This window comes from Ipomoea nil, unplaced genomic scaffold (assembly GCF_001879475.1).
Source record: "Ipomoea nil cultivar Tokyo-kokei standard unplaced genomic scaffold, Asagao_1.1 scaffold0761, whole genome shotgun sequence".
Taxonomy (NCBI): domain Eukaryota; kingdom Viridiplantae; phylum Streptophyta; class Magnoliopsida; order Solanales; family Convolvulaceae; genus Ipomoea; species Ipomoea nil.
This window is the reverse complement of record NW_017617189.1, coordinates 1,344,615-1,360,715: the sequence shown is the minus strand read 5'-3', so window position 1 is coordinate 1,360,715 and position 16,101 is coordinate 1,344,615. Positions and strand designations below refer to the sequence as shown.

General features: G+C 38.2%; 3 protein-coding genes across 4 annotated transcripts; 2 read left to right on the top strand and 1 right to left on the bottom strand.

The window, feature by feature from the left end:
- The first annotated feature begins 396 nt into the window (after positions 1-396).
- On the top strand, positions 397-2,085 carry LOC109176858 (B3 domain-containing protein At5g24050-like). The gene is made up of 2 exons (XM_019326253.1): positions 397-540; positions 1,188-2,085. Exon 2 carries the CDS (start codon positions 1,227-1,229, stop codon positions 1,911-1,913), a length of 687 nt encoding a protein of 228 aa, XP_019181798.1. The 5' UTR covers positions 397-540; positions 1,188-1,226; the 3' UTR covers positions 1,914-2,085.
- Positions 2,086-6,370: 4,285 nt separating this feature from the next.
- LOC109176898 (protein SUPPRESSOR OF K(+) TRANSPORT GROWTH DEFECT 1-like) lies at positions 6,371-11,331 on the top strand. The gene is made up of 8 exons (XM_019326294.1): positions 6,371-6,586; positions 6,806-7,550; positions 8,460-8,565; positions 8,959-9,157; positions 9,386-9,529; positions 9,652-9,750; positions 9,906-10,061; positions 10,914-11,331. The coding sequence occupies exons 2-8, from the start codon at positions 7,073-7,075 to the stop codon at positions 11,037-11,039; spliced, it is 1,308 nt and encodes a 435-aa protein (XP_019181839.1). The 5' UTR covers positions 6,371-6,586; positions 6,806-7,072; the 3' UTR covers positions 11,040-11,331.
- Positions 11,332-11,658: 327 nt separating this feature from the next.
- LOC109176899 lies at positions 11,659-14,965 on the bottom strand. Of its 2 annotated transcripts, none has more exons than XM_019326295.1 (9): positions 14,608-14,965; positions 14,388-14,485; positions 13,314-13,542; positions 13,124-13,221; positions 12,973-13,038; positions 12,501-12,578; positions 12,323-12,391; positions 12,102-12,208; positions 11,659-12,025 (listed from the first exon to the last, which is right to left on the bottom strand). In XM_019326295.1, the coding sequence occupies exons 1-9, from the start codon at positions 14,937-14,939 to the stop codon at positions 11,939-11,941; spliced, it is 1,164 nt and encodes a 387-aa protein (XP_019181840.1). In that variant the 5' UTR covers positions 14,940-14,965; the 3' UTR covers positions 11,659-11,938. The 2 variants fall into 2 exon arrangements, with proteins under 2 accessions (XP_019181840.1, XP_019181841.1); XM_019326296.1 differs by having other exon boundaries at positions 12,501-12,572.
- Between the last annotated feature and the right edge of the window lie 1,136 nt (positions 14,966-16,101).

The window sequence follows — 16,101 nt, the reverse complement described above, 5'->3', positions numbered from 1 at the left end:
GACGCTTTTAATTTCTATTTAAAAAAAAAAAAAAGGATTATTTGAAATTTTAAGTAGTCGGAGTCGGCGGGGGAGCGGCGGGAAGTTTGGAGGGAATCCTACCAACGGTACAGTATGATTCATTCATTCATATTTCATACCAACGGTAACTCGACTCAATTTCCTCATTCTGATTTCTGAGGAATTTGGAAACATATACTTAATCTTCATACCAACGGCAACTTAACTCAACTCAATTTCCTAATTCCTACATTTACGCACTCAGACACACATATCCTTAATCTTCATTCATTACCTTGTTCTGCTGTGATTTGTCTTCATCATATCATGGTTTGTCTTAAAGACTTCGCTCACATTACCCTTCCTGGGGGTTCTTGCAGATTTGATTATTTACTTGAGGTGTGTAAGCAAGAGAGATTGCTACTTCACAAAGAGGAACACAAGGATAAGCAAGAAAAGAAAGGGTGCTACAATGGTGATGATGATCAATACTATTTAGGTGGGGTTGATCTCAATGAGAGTTTGATCATTCCTTCAAACCACACTGATAAGGAGGAATGGAGGAAAAGCAACACCCCAGAGTCTATTATTTCACATTCCAGTGGCAGTGATAGCAGATCTTCATACCAAAGGTAACTCAACATTTGCTATTTCCCAATTTTGTTTTATGATGGGATTTGGAAAATAATTTAGTATATATGTATTATGTATTTGATCCATCCCTACATATACACACACACATATACTTACTCTTCATTCATTCTTAACTATAGTTTCTTTAGTTTTTCTTCTGTTTTAAAGTCAGTTTCTTTTATCTGCTATATATTCAGTTTTGAATACATACCTTGTTGTGTGGTGTTTATTTTCATCATGGTTCAGTCTGTAGTTTTTCTTCTATTCTGAACTCAGTTTCTCTTATCTGCTATATATTCAGTTTTGAATACATACCTTGTTGTGTGGTGTTTATTTTCATCATGGTTCGTCTTAAAGATTTTGCTGACATTACCCTTCCCTCGGGTTCTTGCAGATTTGATTATCTACTTGCGGTGTGTAAGCAAGAGAGCTTACTACTTGAGAAAGAGAAACAAGAGGATAAGCAAGAAAAGAAAGCATGCTACAATGATGATGATGATGATGATCAGTACTGTGGGCTTGATCTCAATAAGAGTTTGATCATTCCTTCCAACCATACAGTGCCTAATAAGGAGGAATGGAGGAAAAAATTGATGGGATCATTTTATGGCTTATCTTGGCAGATCGATGCTTTGAAGTCTGTGGTGCAAAGTGCAGCACGAAGCAACACACCAGAATCTGTTATTTCACATTCCAGTGGCACTGATGACAGCAGAGCTTCTTTAAAGAGGAGGTTAAAGTCTGATGAGGTTGCGGGAAATGCTGTGGCAGAGAGGATCAATTCCAAGAAGCGAAAGAGGGGAAGTGGGGTGCCCAACAACGGTCCAGAACCACCACCAGGACTACCGGTTGAATTCAGAAATTTTATTCTCCAAAGGGCTGGTAACCGGGCAGTATGTGTCGAGAAATTGGTGATTCAAAAGGAGCTTACCAAAACGGATGTAAACAGCACCCAGAATAGGCTGTCAATCCCAGCGAGGCTTGTGAGGGAGGAGTTCCTTACGGAAGAAGAGCATCTTCTACTTTGTCAGCGCAATGGGAAGAATGTATGTTCTATAGATGAAGTTCTGTTGATCACACCAATGATGGAAGTAGCAAAGGTGAGCTTGAGGAGGTGGGAGATGAACAAGGAAAGGGGAGTTCCCAGTGTATCTTACGTCATAGCTAATACTTGGAATGAAATAAGAAGACGGAATAAATTTGAAAGCAAGATGATAGTTCAATTGTGGGCTATTCGGGTTGGCGTAGACTTGTGGATGGCTCTAGTTAGGCTTTCTTGATCTTTTAATCAACTTACCACTTCAATTTAGGAGATACAAATATGCTCTTTGTATATGCTTTTTTGTGTGTGTTTTGAAACTAATTCAAAGAGTTTTGAATTTTGTTATGAATGTCTATCAAATACTGTTGAGTTCATTTTGAATGAGAGTAGGGATTATTTTGTTATATAAATGCTCTTATTTGTGTTATGGAATTCATAATATTCTTCTGGATGTCTTTATATTGAGTGTTCCTTGCATATTCTAAAGAATGATTTACTGGCTCAGGTCTGAGAGGACCTGCATCTTTATGATTAAGCTGGCCCTTTGAAGGGGAATGGGATGATACAGTTATCAGATATGTCTCTTAACATTAAGCTGTCAAGGTTACCTTGCCACATAAATAGTGTGAATCAGAAAAAAACTATGACTGCATATGCATTCTGGAGAAGAGGAATGCACAGAGCTTCTAGAGATATGGGCTATAAATACTCAACAATTATAAGAGAGTTTCATTACTGCTTTTCAAGTTTTCAGTGGGGTTACTTGATACAATATCAATTTTTGCCATCTAAACTACAGATCATGTTTCCTGTCATTGTGTAGTACTCCATAGTCCATACCATAGTTTATTATATAGAAGTTTATGTATTTCTGCTAACATAAATTTCTTATTGTTACAGCCTACAGGATGAAATTTTGCGCAAGGCTGTTCAACTATTTAAAGGAAAAAAGTGGAAAAAGATAGGTATTCTCTTCACTTGCACATTAATTCCCAGACTTCTCTCATATTGTTAAACTAATGCCCGTGGATAGTAATTGATTGTTGTTCCTTTGAGGTATATATCTGTTTTCAAAGGCATTAAACTTTTTGTTTTGGTTGCTCAAGAATAGTTTTTAATTTTTAATGCATAATGTATATGCAAATAGATAATACACATCATTACATTTTTGAGTTCTGGTGTGGCCATTGGCAGTTGAGTTGAATAATCTGATTGAAGTAAATTATGTTTGGACTCTTTTTTAAAAAAAGGTGGCACAACCATCTTAATCCTTCAATAAACAAAGAAGCTTGGAACAACTTCAAAAGTGGGTTCTTATGGCTGAGGCTATCATTGAACAGAATGAAAAGGAAAATGCAGCATTAAAACAACAAGTAAAACAATTTGAGTCACGATGGTCAGAATATGAAGCCAAGATGAGCTCAATGGAGGAGGGTTGGCAGAAGAAAATTTCATGGTGAGACAAAACTAACATTTTTCCCCCAAAGGATGACCGAGAAGGTTAATCAGGATGTCATCACAGTACATGGTAGTTGGCAATATATATTGACTTTAATTTGTAGTAACAATTCATTAGATATTAATTAATTTTTTCATATAAAATTTTGCTACCAATTAAGCTTTATTAATTTTTTTTACCAATTAATTAATATTCATATTAGTTTGAACGGGAAAGTTGGAGATGATGATTTTACTTTTATTAACAATATATATTATTATTATTATTATTAAGATTAGTAATTTTAATTTAGAATTGTATTAAGAATAAGAAAGTAGGAAAGAATATATTATATTAGGAATTGTATTACCATATTTGAATGTACAATTGTAGTACGAATATGAAATGTATTATCATATTTTTATAATATTGCGCAAACCTATATAGGAGTCTTTTAGGAGGGAAGTTAAATTGAGGATTTTGTTTGTATAGATATTAGATAGTATAGATTATTATAAATTTTACTTTATTATTACATAATAATAATAATAATAATAATAATAATAATAATAATAATAATAATAATAATAATAATAATAATAATAATATTAATATTAATAATAATAATAATAATATTATTATTATTATTATTATTATTATTATTGGTGTAAAATTAATATTCAAATTATTATTATTTTGTAAATAGTAATTAATAAATTATTATTTCATTATAAAATTACACAAAATTTTCAATGATTTGTTCATTTATTACGCAGAATTTATTTTCATTATTCTCACAATTATAATGGTTTAATTATTCTTAGAGTTTGGTAACCATTTTTTATTTGTAAGTATATATTGACTTTAATTTATGGCCAATAGATACTTATTAATTTTCATATAAAATTTTGTTACCAATTAATTAATATTCATATTAGTTTGAACGGAAAAGTTGAAGATGATGATTTTACTTTTATTAACAGTATATATTATTATTATTATTAAGATTAGTAAATTTAATCTAGAATTGTATTAGAGATAAGAAAGTAGGAAAAACTATATTATATTTGATGAATTATATGAACCCGGGGGTCCGGATTATACAACCCGTATATATGATTTAATATAAGAACGAATAATAAAACAGTAAAGATTGTATTAATTGGATATAAAATGCTATTATAGAGGTTCGGAACGTGTAATAACAAGACAAAGGTTGTAGGAAAAGTATGAGATGCCTAATTAGGACACCGGGAGGTGTTTATATACTCCCCGGCTGCTACGGGCCCTGGACCCGCGGTAGGAGCCGCGGCCCGCGCCGCGTGACTCGCTCCACGCGAGGACCCGGCCCTTGGCCGAGCACGGAGCTCGGCCAAGGGGCTGAGCATGGGCTCGACCGAGCTCGGGGAGGTCGGCCCACGCCGACCCCCACTGGGCCGACCCCGGGGTGGTTCGTCCTGTACCGCGGGTAGACGCGGGGTGGTCCGACCCGGTCCGTATTATCCTGCTCCGCTTCGGCTCCGTGATTATTCCATCATCAGTCCCCCACTCTCGGGGCTGCGAGGAGTCGTCAGCGCGAGAGAGTAAAATGAACTTAATAATTACGGGGCCCCGAATCATGTCTCCAAAAATTCAACCTTCTCTCTTGTAGAATTCTTGGCGCGATAGGACTCCTAACCGAATTGGAATTCAAGCCTGTGTTCCTTCTTATCAGTTTAAGAGTCATCATCCTACTACAACCCTTCCACTTCCCCTTTAAATACCCCCTCCATCCTCCCAAACCTCCTCACATTCTCAACACCACATCTTTCCCTCTCCCCAAAATTTTCCCCTTTTTCCAAAAAAAAATGTCTTTTCTTTTTCTCCCCCTTTTTTCCCCCTCCCTCCCCTATATAAAGTAGCATTCCCTTCACTCTCCACACACACACACAAAAGCTCCCCACAAATCTGAAATTTCTCTCCCTCCCCTCCCCCAAATTTTCCGGCCACTCCCCTGCCGCCGACCGCCGCCGTCGCCTGCCGACCCCAGCCCCTGCCGAGGCCGACCCCAGCCCCCGCCGAGGCCGACCCCAGCCCCCGCCGAGGCCGACCCCAGCCCCCGCCGAGGCCGACCCGTGCTCCACCGTGTCTTCCCTCCGTGCCCTCTTTGTTCATCCTCTCCTTGCTTGAGTCGGGTGAGTTTCGTGCAAACCCTCTTTTAGAGTTCTGTATTTAGCTTTTTATGAGTATAATGCCTCTTGCCGAGGACACGCATCCGGTAGACCTACCTTTGATTATCAATTATTGGTCCATCCTAGACTCTATTGACTACGCGGATCTCCCGCCTAGTGATGACGAGTCTATTGACTTAGACCGGTTTCCTTCCCCTTACGTTGAGCACTATTACATTGAGTACCCGTACATAGATCCATTAGCCACGCATCCCCCCTTCATGTCGACTCCTACGCCACTCCCGGATCCCTTCCCCTTGAGTCAGTACACCGTACTTGACTCCGCCATCCCTCGGGGATTCGGATCCTCCTTGAGTCCTCATGAAGGGGGGATGCGTGGCTAACGGATTTATGTACGGGTACTCAATGTAATAGTGCTCAACGTAAGGGGAAGGAAACCGGTCTAAGTCAATAGATTCGTCATCACTAGGCGGGAGATCCGCGTAGTCAATGGAGTCTAGGATGGACCAATAATTGATAATCAAAGGTAGGTCTACCGGATGCGTGTCCTCGGCAAGAGGCACTATACTCATAAAAAGCTAACTACGGAACTCTAAAGAGGGTTTGCACGAAACTCACCCGACTTAAGGAAGAAGAGGATGAACAAAGAGGGCACGGAGGGAGGACACGGTGGAGCACGGGTCGGCCTCGGCAGGGGCTGGGGTCGGCAAGCGGCGGCGGCGGCGGCAGGGGTGTGGCCGGAAAATTTGGGGGAGGGGAGGGAAAGAAATTTCAGATTTTGGGGAGCTTTTGTGTGTGTGTGGGAGTGAAGGGAAGACTACTTTATATAGGGGAGGGAGGGGGAAAAAGGAGGGGGGGGGGGGGAAGAGAAGACATTGTAAAAATATGATAATATGATATAAAAATTGTATTACCATATTTTAATGTATAATTATAATACAAATATGAATTGTATTACCATATTTTTAAAATATTGCGCAAACTTAATAATATACTAGTCTTTTGTTTTTAATATTTTAAAAATAGTATAGATTTCTTTAATAATAATAATATTACTCCGTAATAAATTCCAAATTATTATTATTAAGAAAAGAAAAAGTAGGACTGGAAAACGAAGGAAATGCCTGTGCTGCTTCGCGATTAGGAAAGTATCTATCAATCAGCGGACAGCGGAGACCGATCAAGAATAGGAGACTTTCTCTCTCTCTCAAATTTCCCATCCCGCACGCCACAACTCAAATATACAACTATCATTGGCTTGCTTCTTCCCCTTGATCCAAGTCCGGGTTCCCATTTTCTTAGGTTTGTGTTCTTTCTCCTGTTGCATAATCTCTTTTGGATTTGCCTTTGGATCATTACCTACCAGAATTAGAGTTTTCGAAATAAAGGGTCCGCATATTAATATCAATCTTAAGATATTTTCATTTTTTGGGTTAATTCTGGATTGTTTTCAATTGAGCCGATGGATTTTTGGGTTGTGGTGAATTGGTGAAATTGACCACTTCGTTTGACTTGATTCAGGGGTTTACAGTGAAGAGAGACAGAGAGTATCATAAATTCATAATATGAAGAATCAAGGATTGGGCTGTCAGCTGTGAGTAGTTTTCCATAGTTTTGAAGGGACTTCTTTCAAAAGAATTGTTTTTTTATCTGGGTGTTGGAAGGATTTCAGAATTGGGTTGTCTAGTTTTTTGGCCAAATTGAGGAGTAATTGACTTAAGCTGTGAAGGTGATTTTAGGGGCTTGACTGATATATTTGGAATTTTATGAGGTTTTTGTGAAGAAAGGATGTATAGCAATTTTAAGGAGCAGGCAGTAGCATATGTGAAGCAAGCGGTTGAGGAAGATAATGCTGGGAATTATGCAAAGGCCTTTTCTTTGTATATGAATGCATTGGAGTATTTTAAGACTCATTTAAAGTATGAGAAGAATCCAAAGGTTAAGGAGGCAATTACCCAGAAGTTCACTGAGTATTTGAGGAGGGCTGAGGAGATTCGGGCAGTTCTTGATGAGGGAGGGGGTAATGGACCTGCAGCAAATGGAGATGCTGCTGTTGCAGCGCGACCAAAGACAAAGCCAAAGAATGGAGGAGGAGGAGGAGATGGGGATGATTCGGAGAGTTCAAAGTTAAGGGCAGGGCTGAATTCTGCAATAGTAAGAGAAAAGCCTAATATTAAGTGGAATGATGTTGCAGGGCTAGAGAGTGCCAAGCAAGCATTGCAGGAGGCCGTGATATTACCGGTTAAATTCCCACAGTTTTTCACTGGTTAGTTCCTCAAGCTCTTAGATGTGTCTCTGGTGCTGCTTTTTTCTTTCTTTTTATTCTTAAAAATTTATCTACTACAAAATTGAGTTCAATGATGGAGCAATAAAAATATAATGCGTTGTCAGGATAACCGAATTCACTGGAAACTAACAGTGATAGCTTATTAAGATGGTAAAGACCTAATTTTCTGAGCCTGATAATATGTTATTTTCTTTGCACATGAATACATATTACCTTTCCTTGTATTTTGGGACTTTTGTTTTTGCCTCTTACAGTTTAGTACGTAGTACATTATATTATGAATCTTGAACCTAGTGTGGCACTGTGGCGCAAGACTTCCAAATCATGCAGACCCCAAAACAAGTTGTAGAGTGCCTTACCACTTTTTTTCAGAATGGTTGTTTGGATGGGTTGAATCCATGACCTTAGGGTCAATAATAGGTCAAGCACTTAGGAAGAGCTCTAAGCCTATTTATGTATTTTGCAATGAGTTGTATCCAGGAATTTAAGCAGTTTCTACAATAAAGAAGTCACATCAATGACTAATCTTTAGGATGCTTTTTAAATGAACGAAATTTTGGACAACTTAATTAGTTTATCCATATTTTGACTGCTATGGAAAAAGGAGTCTGCCACCCATTGACCATATCAGTTGAAAAGTTCTCTTTATGAAACCTGAATGCAGATTTGGTTTGAGAAGAGTGATTTGTGCATTTTGATGTTATCAAGTAGACAAGTATTTCATTTCATTTATTTAAAAATGAAAACGAAGATAATGAGCTTGTAGTACAAGGCTAATGGTATAATTCAATTTGAACCTTTTGCATAACTATGAACTTGTGCAAGAAATTTATGTGAGGACAATCCTCCTTCATTTTAGAATTTGATAGCTCTTATTCATTTGAATAGGAAAGCGGCGACCATGGAGGGCTTTCTTACTGTACGGTCCACCTGGAACAGGAAAGTCATATCTAGCAAAAGCTGTTGCTACAGAAGCTGACTCAACCTTCTTCAGGTATACATAGATGATTGTCAGTTCCCACTACCCAGCCTCTCCTAAACAAAATGCTCCTTGCACTATAGTTGAACAAATTCCTAGTTCTTTTCTACCCTCCAAAAACTAAATGACAATTATCCTTCTCAAACTAAAAAATGTGAAGTTGCGCTTTTTATTGGAGATCCTGCTTTCTCTTTGATATTCATTTCTCCGAACTCCGAAGTTTTTCTTTAGAAGATGCACTTTTAGTTAAAAGGGGTTTGTTGGTTTTGCTTCTCTCTTCAGAATCCACTTTGTCTTCTTCCTATTTGCCAGCAATGTCATTCAACTAAAATCCTGGATGATGTTCTTAACTTACTGTATCTTGTTTGAATAAACTTATAATTTTGCTTCTTCCTTGTATATAAACAGTATTTCTTCTTCAGACCTTGTTTCAAAATGGATGGGTGAAAGTGAAAAGCTTGTCTCAAACTTATTCCAAATGGCTCGGGAAAGTGCTCCTTCCATTATTTTCATAGATGAAATTGATTCATTATGTGGGCAACGTGGTGAGGGCAATGAGAGTGAAGCTTCAAGGCGTATAAAAACCGAGCTCCTTGTACAGATGCAGGTAATTTTACCTTCATGCTATTAGTAAGCTAAATTACTAATCATGGAAGCAAATGCTATGAATCACTTTTCCCAGGTGAAAAAGTAAGGGTTCTTTCTGCTTTGCCACTTTTTGTATAAAAGCTAGTTTTGTACTTCACGAGTACCATTCAGTTTTTTTGTTCTTTTCCCTGCGCTATAAATTTGATAATTTGATTTGTATAATTTCACTGATTTTACTTGATTTTAGGGTGTTGGAAATAATGATGAAAAAGTTCTTGTTCTTGCGGCAACGAACACTCCTTATGCACTGGACCAGGCTATTAGGAGGCGATTTGACAAGAGAATATATATCCCTCTACCAGATTTGAGGGCAAGGCAACATATGTTTAAGGTGCAATAAATACTTGAAGCTCTTTACGGATCTTTTCTTGTCATATATTTTTTTCTTTCAGGTAATTGTGGTGATATGTAAATCTTGTAATTTGTATAACCATCTTTTTTTTATGCAAGCAGGTACATCTGGGAGATACTCCTCACAACTTAACGGAAAGTGATTTTGAGCAACTAGCCATAAGAACAGAAGGTTTTTCAGGTTCTGACATCTCTGTGTGTGTAAGTATCAAATATAGCCCACACAGATCCATTAAAGGCTATGTTGAAACACCCGTAAATGTGTTTCAATATAGATCCATTAGTAGTTTCTATCATTGTTTCTGAGGATATTGTTGAAACGACTTTCTTCTCTGACCATCTTCCAACTTTTTTAGGTAAATGAGGTTCTGTTTGAACCAGTTCGTAAAACTCAAGATGCGGAGTTCTTCATCAAGACTCCTGATGGGTTATGGGTGCCTTGTGGACCTAGACAACCAGGTGCCATTCAGACAAACATGCAAGAACTTGCAGCTAAAGGTTTAGCATCAAAGGTAATTTAATTAGTCCTTTTTGCGTTTTATGGGAAGTACTACCCGTTTTAAACAATCTGTGTTATCACCTGTTTTAGTGTTTTGATTTGTTGCACTTGATATTAGCCCCCATCTTAATCGGGATGGCAGAGCCACAAGAGAATTACAAGTAGGCCCTTGTATAATTTAAAAAGTGAAATGTGAGACAAGCAATTGAAGAATTAGCAGATATGGCTATTTTGATAGCAAATTTTAAAACACAAAACATTTAACATTCATTAACATTGTCACCCTGCTTTGTCTTTTACAAATTTATGGTTATTGTGGAATTGTTATTTGTCCTTTTCTTTTCTTTGAGAGGATTGGAATTTTCCAAGAATGATAACCTTCTACCACCCTGCATAATGCAGTAACCTTGAAGCATGTGTCCAATTTTTACTGGCCATGTTTGATAACCCCCTAGTTAGCTTATCAGCCAATTTTGTCTTATTTGACCACTATTAACTGTTTGACTTGGCTAAACATTCAATATAAGTGTTTGATTAATTAGCTTTTTGTAACAGCGTATTGTTTCAAAATGCTAAAATTCAAAAAGCTGTTCAAAGCAGCTTTTTCGATCAGCTTTTTTGAGAAAGTCATTTTGCATGTAATTAGCTATCAGCTATCAGCTAACAGCTAATTTTCCAAACATCTTTCTACAATCAACTAATGCTATCAACTATTCAAACCCACTAACCTAATCAGCTAACAGCTATTTACCAAACACTCCCATTATCTTCAATGCCGATATAATTCTTCTTTACTATTAGATCGCTATTGCACTGTGGTCATTTATGGCTTATAATTGGGTAATTGAACACCCTCGTCCGGCAGGTAACACCACCACCAATCACCCGAAGAGATTTTGACAAAGTGCTGGCGAAACAGAAGCCAACTGTGAGCAAATCAGATCTTGAAGTGCACGAAAGATTCACGAGGGAGTTTGGTGAGGAAGGATAATTGGTTTGCTTTTCAAGTCTGGGAAGATTATTTCCTTTTAGTGCTGGTGAAACTTGTATTTATGATACTGAGCCTCTCTATCACTTTCAATACTATGTTTCAATAAAACTATCAAGAGCTGTACCATGAGGAAGTACTCATTCTCAAATAGATTTGGTGGTAATGAACATTGTACATTAATGTGGTGTTATTTTCTCTTGAGATATCCTGAATGTGTACTTTATATTTGTAATCCATTTCAAACAATTACATCTTTATATGTTTATATTATATACAAACAAGCATGGTGTTAATGCTCTATTAGTAATTTCTTCCTAGAACTAATCTTTATTGTCAATCCATGTATTGAATTCTCTCTGCCCTTCTATCAATACATTTATGTTCATTTGCATACTGTCACATTGATAAAATAAAAGAGAATATATAGGTTTATAAGGTCATGGGTTGGACTAATTAATTGATTGGATTTAATCTTTTAGTGTAGTTTGACCCATGTGCATTATAACTCCATTATAACTCAATTGAGTGATCCTAACTCAATCCCAATCTTAGTTTATAAGATACACCAAAGCAAAACTACATGTCAGATTGGGCCCAACTATACTCAAGAACAAGAATAGTATGAAAGGTACAAACCAATTTTCTTTAGTTCTGTAAGGCACAATCCACTCCAAGATTACAATTTCAAAGGGATTTTGGCATGACGGGAGAAATTTACAGCCACTACCCAGCGTTAAAAATATTGGCAACTTAATGTTTTAATGAAATGCTATGGCTCCTTGATGCAACTTCACCAGATTGAGAAAGTATAAAACATATATTACCTTGTAAAGAATCACGAGTATTTCAAAAAAAAAAAAAAAAAAAATGTTAGGGTTTGACTTCTGTAGCGGAAAATGTCAACGAGCTGATCCTGAGCTTCCTCTGTTATATTTTGGCGGATTCTTTCTCGCAACATCAACCGTTATCATCCACCCATTAATGATCTGCAAGGATTCAACAACCATAAGAAATCCTGTTTGAAAGTATCTGGTAATTTAGTGGAACAACAAGTGCAGCTACCTTGCCATTCATCTCATTGAGAGCAGCACTTGCAGCCTCTACTGTGGTGTACTCTACAAAAGCATAACCTTTGGACCTCTTGGAAATCTTGTCCATGATGATTTTAACTGTCCAGGGGTAACATATTTCAGTGAACAAAATGTTTCATATTACTATATTAAAAAAAAAAAAAAAAAAAAAAAAAAGCAGATGAAGACTCATCTGAAACACGAGTAAGATACCTTCAACAATCTCCCCGTAGCCTTCAAATGCTGCACGCAATGTTTTCTCAGATGTATAGAACGACAGACCTAACCATGGAAAACAATTCGGGAAGTATCAGTTAACCCACCCATTCAGAAGACCATGGAATCTCTTACGAGTTAGGCCTTAATCGAGAGCTCGAAAGCTGCAACTTACCAGTCACAAAAAGCTTCTTGGTTTTAATGTTCGGTGTTAACAAATCCTGGGAATCATTAGCATGCTTTGAGATTGCACCTGAATCAAATTGCAGTTGTTAGGACTTAATACATTTTTTTTTTTGGTCTGATGACCACGAGGTGTCCCGGGCAGGCCCTAACCATAGGAGGCACCATTAAGTCCATATACTCAGACTAATCCCCGTTCGCATCGGGCCAGCCCAATTAAGGGGCAAAGTGCAGGCCATATTGGTTTTTCCATACGATAGGGGATTCGAACTTCCAACCTCTCTTAAGGGACGAGAGTGCATGGCCACTCACGCCAACCAAGCTGGTTTAGGACTTTATACTTTAAGCTATGCATAACACCATTATTATATTATCGCAAACTTAAGGCATATCTACTGAGTATAAAATTGCAACCCCTCAAATAATAGAGGCCTGAAATATGAGATAACGGTATTGTCACAAACCTTCATAATCTTTGTCATCTGACCCAAACTTTTCATCCGGTTGGACAGATAGAACACCCGGCACTCCTGCAGCAGATCAAGTAAACATATCGAGTCGCTTGGACCGTGTGGCAATAAGAATACAAATACACTAGTCATTAGGAATACCTACCCGCTAATTCTTTTGCAGATTCGTTATCTAGCTCACAACAAAACCCAAAATTGGACTCCCAGGACACATGATACAAGCACATTTGAGCATCCTTCTCACTACCAATAAGGTTATACCGCCTTTAGAAACCACAGTTAAATATGCACCAAGAATAGCGGTCAAGTACAAAGGCATAGGAAGCAGTACTCACTTCCCAATAACCTTGGCTAGAATCTGAACATAATAATCAACCACTGGTGCCTTCCCGATGAATCCAACATCTGGCCTGCTAGTACGAACAAGCCAGTGTTTAGATGTCCCAGCAGGAAATAATAACGAGCTTCCAGTGTATACACTCGATAAAGAACTTAACAGACGGTAATCCTTTTCCTTAGAGTTATAATCACGATCAGGCGTAACTGACAATACACCAGGTAAACCTATGATTCACAAATCCAATGCAGGTGAAAAATCCAACATGGCAATTTAGTTCTCACTAAGAATTGACAGAACAGAATCATCAGTCCTACAGCTGATCACAACACTGAGGCAAAAGATATATAATCACATTCTCTGTTGAGCTTTTTTTTCCACTTTTGGGCCGACGATTATGGGACCATTTCCACATTTGGTCTCCAACTACTAATTTTTTCACATTTGGTCGTATGACTTTAAAGTGTTTGCCACATTTGGTCCTTCCGACCTATTATCTGGTCACTGGTGACCAAATTCCAAGCAAATGACTTCTCTTGAATGACAAAATTGTCATTTCCAGTCCTCTCCGCAAAGAGTTTAAGAAAAAAGTAATGAAAAATGATAATTTTGCCTTCTAAGATAAATCACCGGTGACCAAAAACGAGGTCGAAAAGACCAAATGTGGCGAAGATTTAGGCCCTGTTGGGTAACATAGTTAAATCAATTTTGGCTTATTTGACCACTATTAGCTTTTTGACTTGGTTAAAAACCACTATAAGTGTTTGATTAATTAACTTTTTGTAACAGCTTATTTCTCCAAAACGCTAAAATTCAAAAAGCTTCTCAAAGTAGCTTTTTCAATAAGATTTTTGAGAAAATCATTTTGTATCTAATAAGATATCTAATTTACCAAACATCTTTCTACAACCAGCTAATGTTATCAACTAATCAACCCACTAACCCAATTAGCTAAGAGTTATTTACCAACATCCCTTTAAAAATCATTTGACTAAATGCGAAGAAATTAATATTCAGAGACCAAATTTGGAAATCATCTCATAATCGTGGAACTAAAAGATAAAAACATTACCAGCTAGCTCATGAGCTGCCTCTTCATCAATGTCACAGCAAAACCCAAAATTGGCATCACAAGAAGCATCATATATACACATCTGAGCATCCTTCTCGCTATACAAAACAAAAAACTGCCATCAAATTAGCAACCTAAAAAATACCCGGACACCAAAAAAGACCATTGCACCATAAATTCAAGAAATTATTAAGCTTTCAACCATGGGTACAGAATATACCTGCCCAAGACTCTCTCAAGGGTTCTGACATAGTAATCAATGATTTGTGGCTTTGAAGTGAGGCCTTGTGGAGGAGGTTCCAAGAGCACCATCCAATGTTGGTGGCCTGTAGTTGAAGCTAAGGGCGTAGAAGTTGCTGTAGCAATTGCTCTGCAACAAAGACCATGTTTTGGGGAAGAAGAGAATGAGAGAGAGATATTGGATGGGTTGCAAGTATGGGAGATGGCGAAATGAAAATGGGTTCTGGAAGATGAAGCTGAAAATCTTGGGATTGTGGAGATGGAAGGTACTGAAGAAGAGAGAATCACTTCCATGGTTGCCAAACGAACCATCGAGTCACGCTTCAAATTTGATAAACCCACAGTCCAATATCTTTATGAATTAGATTTTAATAGAAGATGTAATTTGTACAATATTTTAAGAGTAAAAGACCTTTTTGGTCCTAGACTTATAGTGACACTGACAATTTTAGTCCTTTATAAAAAAATCAGACAATTTATGGACATTTTTATTGTGACCAGGACAATTTTGGTCCTCCGTCAACATTTCCGTTAAATGGCCGTTTGAGAGAAGGGCATTTGTGTCATTTCATGTCATCTCCATTTTCTCTGGTGTTTTTTATTCTTGGCTCTTTCGTTGTTGTTGGGTTCTGTTCGGATTACAACGAATTGGTGTTCAAAGGGTGTGCGAACCAGAAATCCCAGGATGGAATTGGGGTTTTCTCTTAAAATCTGGAGACCCTGTTTGAGACTCTGGTGTCCCAATCGTACGATGTGTCCGGGTTCCAACAAGTCGACCCACCGAGCTGCTCTACAAGCTCTGCGGGTCAGGGTTCGACGATAGGGTAGAGACTATGAATCGGAATCGGAAATCGGAAATCGGCGTTCGGCGCTTGGAAATCGGAAACAGGTTTTACACCGGCGGCTATGAATCGGCGTTCGTGCTCAGCCAGTGCGAAGGTGATTTGGGAAGCGGCGGTGACTATGTGAACTGTGTGTAAGCGCGGCGGAGAGGTCAAAGAACATCCGGTGTGGAACTGGGTTTCCATAGTGGTGCAAGTGGGAAGCTAATCGCAGATCTCAATAAGAATTAATATAGAACATCATATAAAATCTAAGTAAAATGATGATGTTGGAACCTGTTGCCGCTGTCTCTGTCCAAATTTCATCCGGAAACTTCTGCCGCTGGCTCTCACACTCCGTCGGATTATGCATCTATTGGTACTAACTGCTTCTGATATTCTTACGCCAGTTTAAGCTCATAAGCTTGTATAAGATTTGGGGTTTTTCGTTTTGCAGAAATAGAGTTGGGAGATTGACGAAAACTTCTTGCGGGAAGAGGTTCTGGAGGGCTACCGCGAAGGAGCAATCCAGTTCTTCCGGGTCGGAGCCGGTGAAGCAGAGGGCGAAGCCTATGAAATATCATCCATTCGAGGACATTGCGGAGTCGGAGTTGACGGTGAACGGTGAAGCATAGCTCACGCCTGCTGAAACT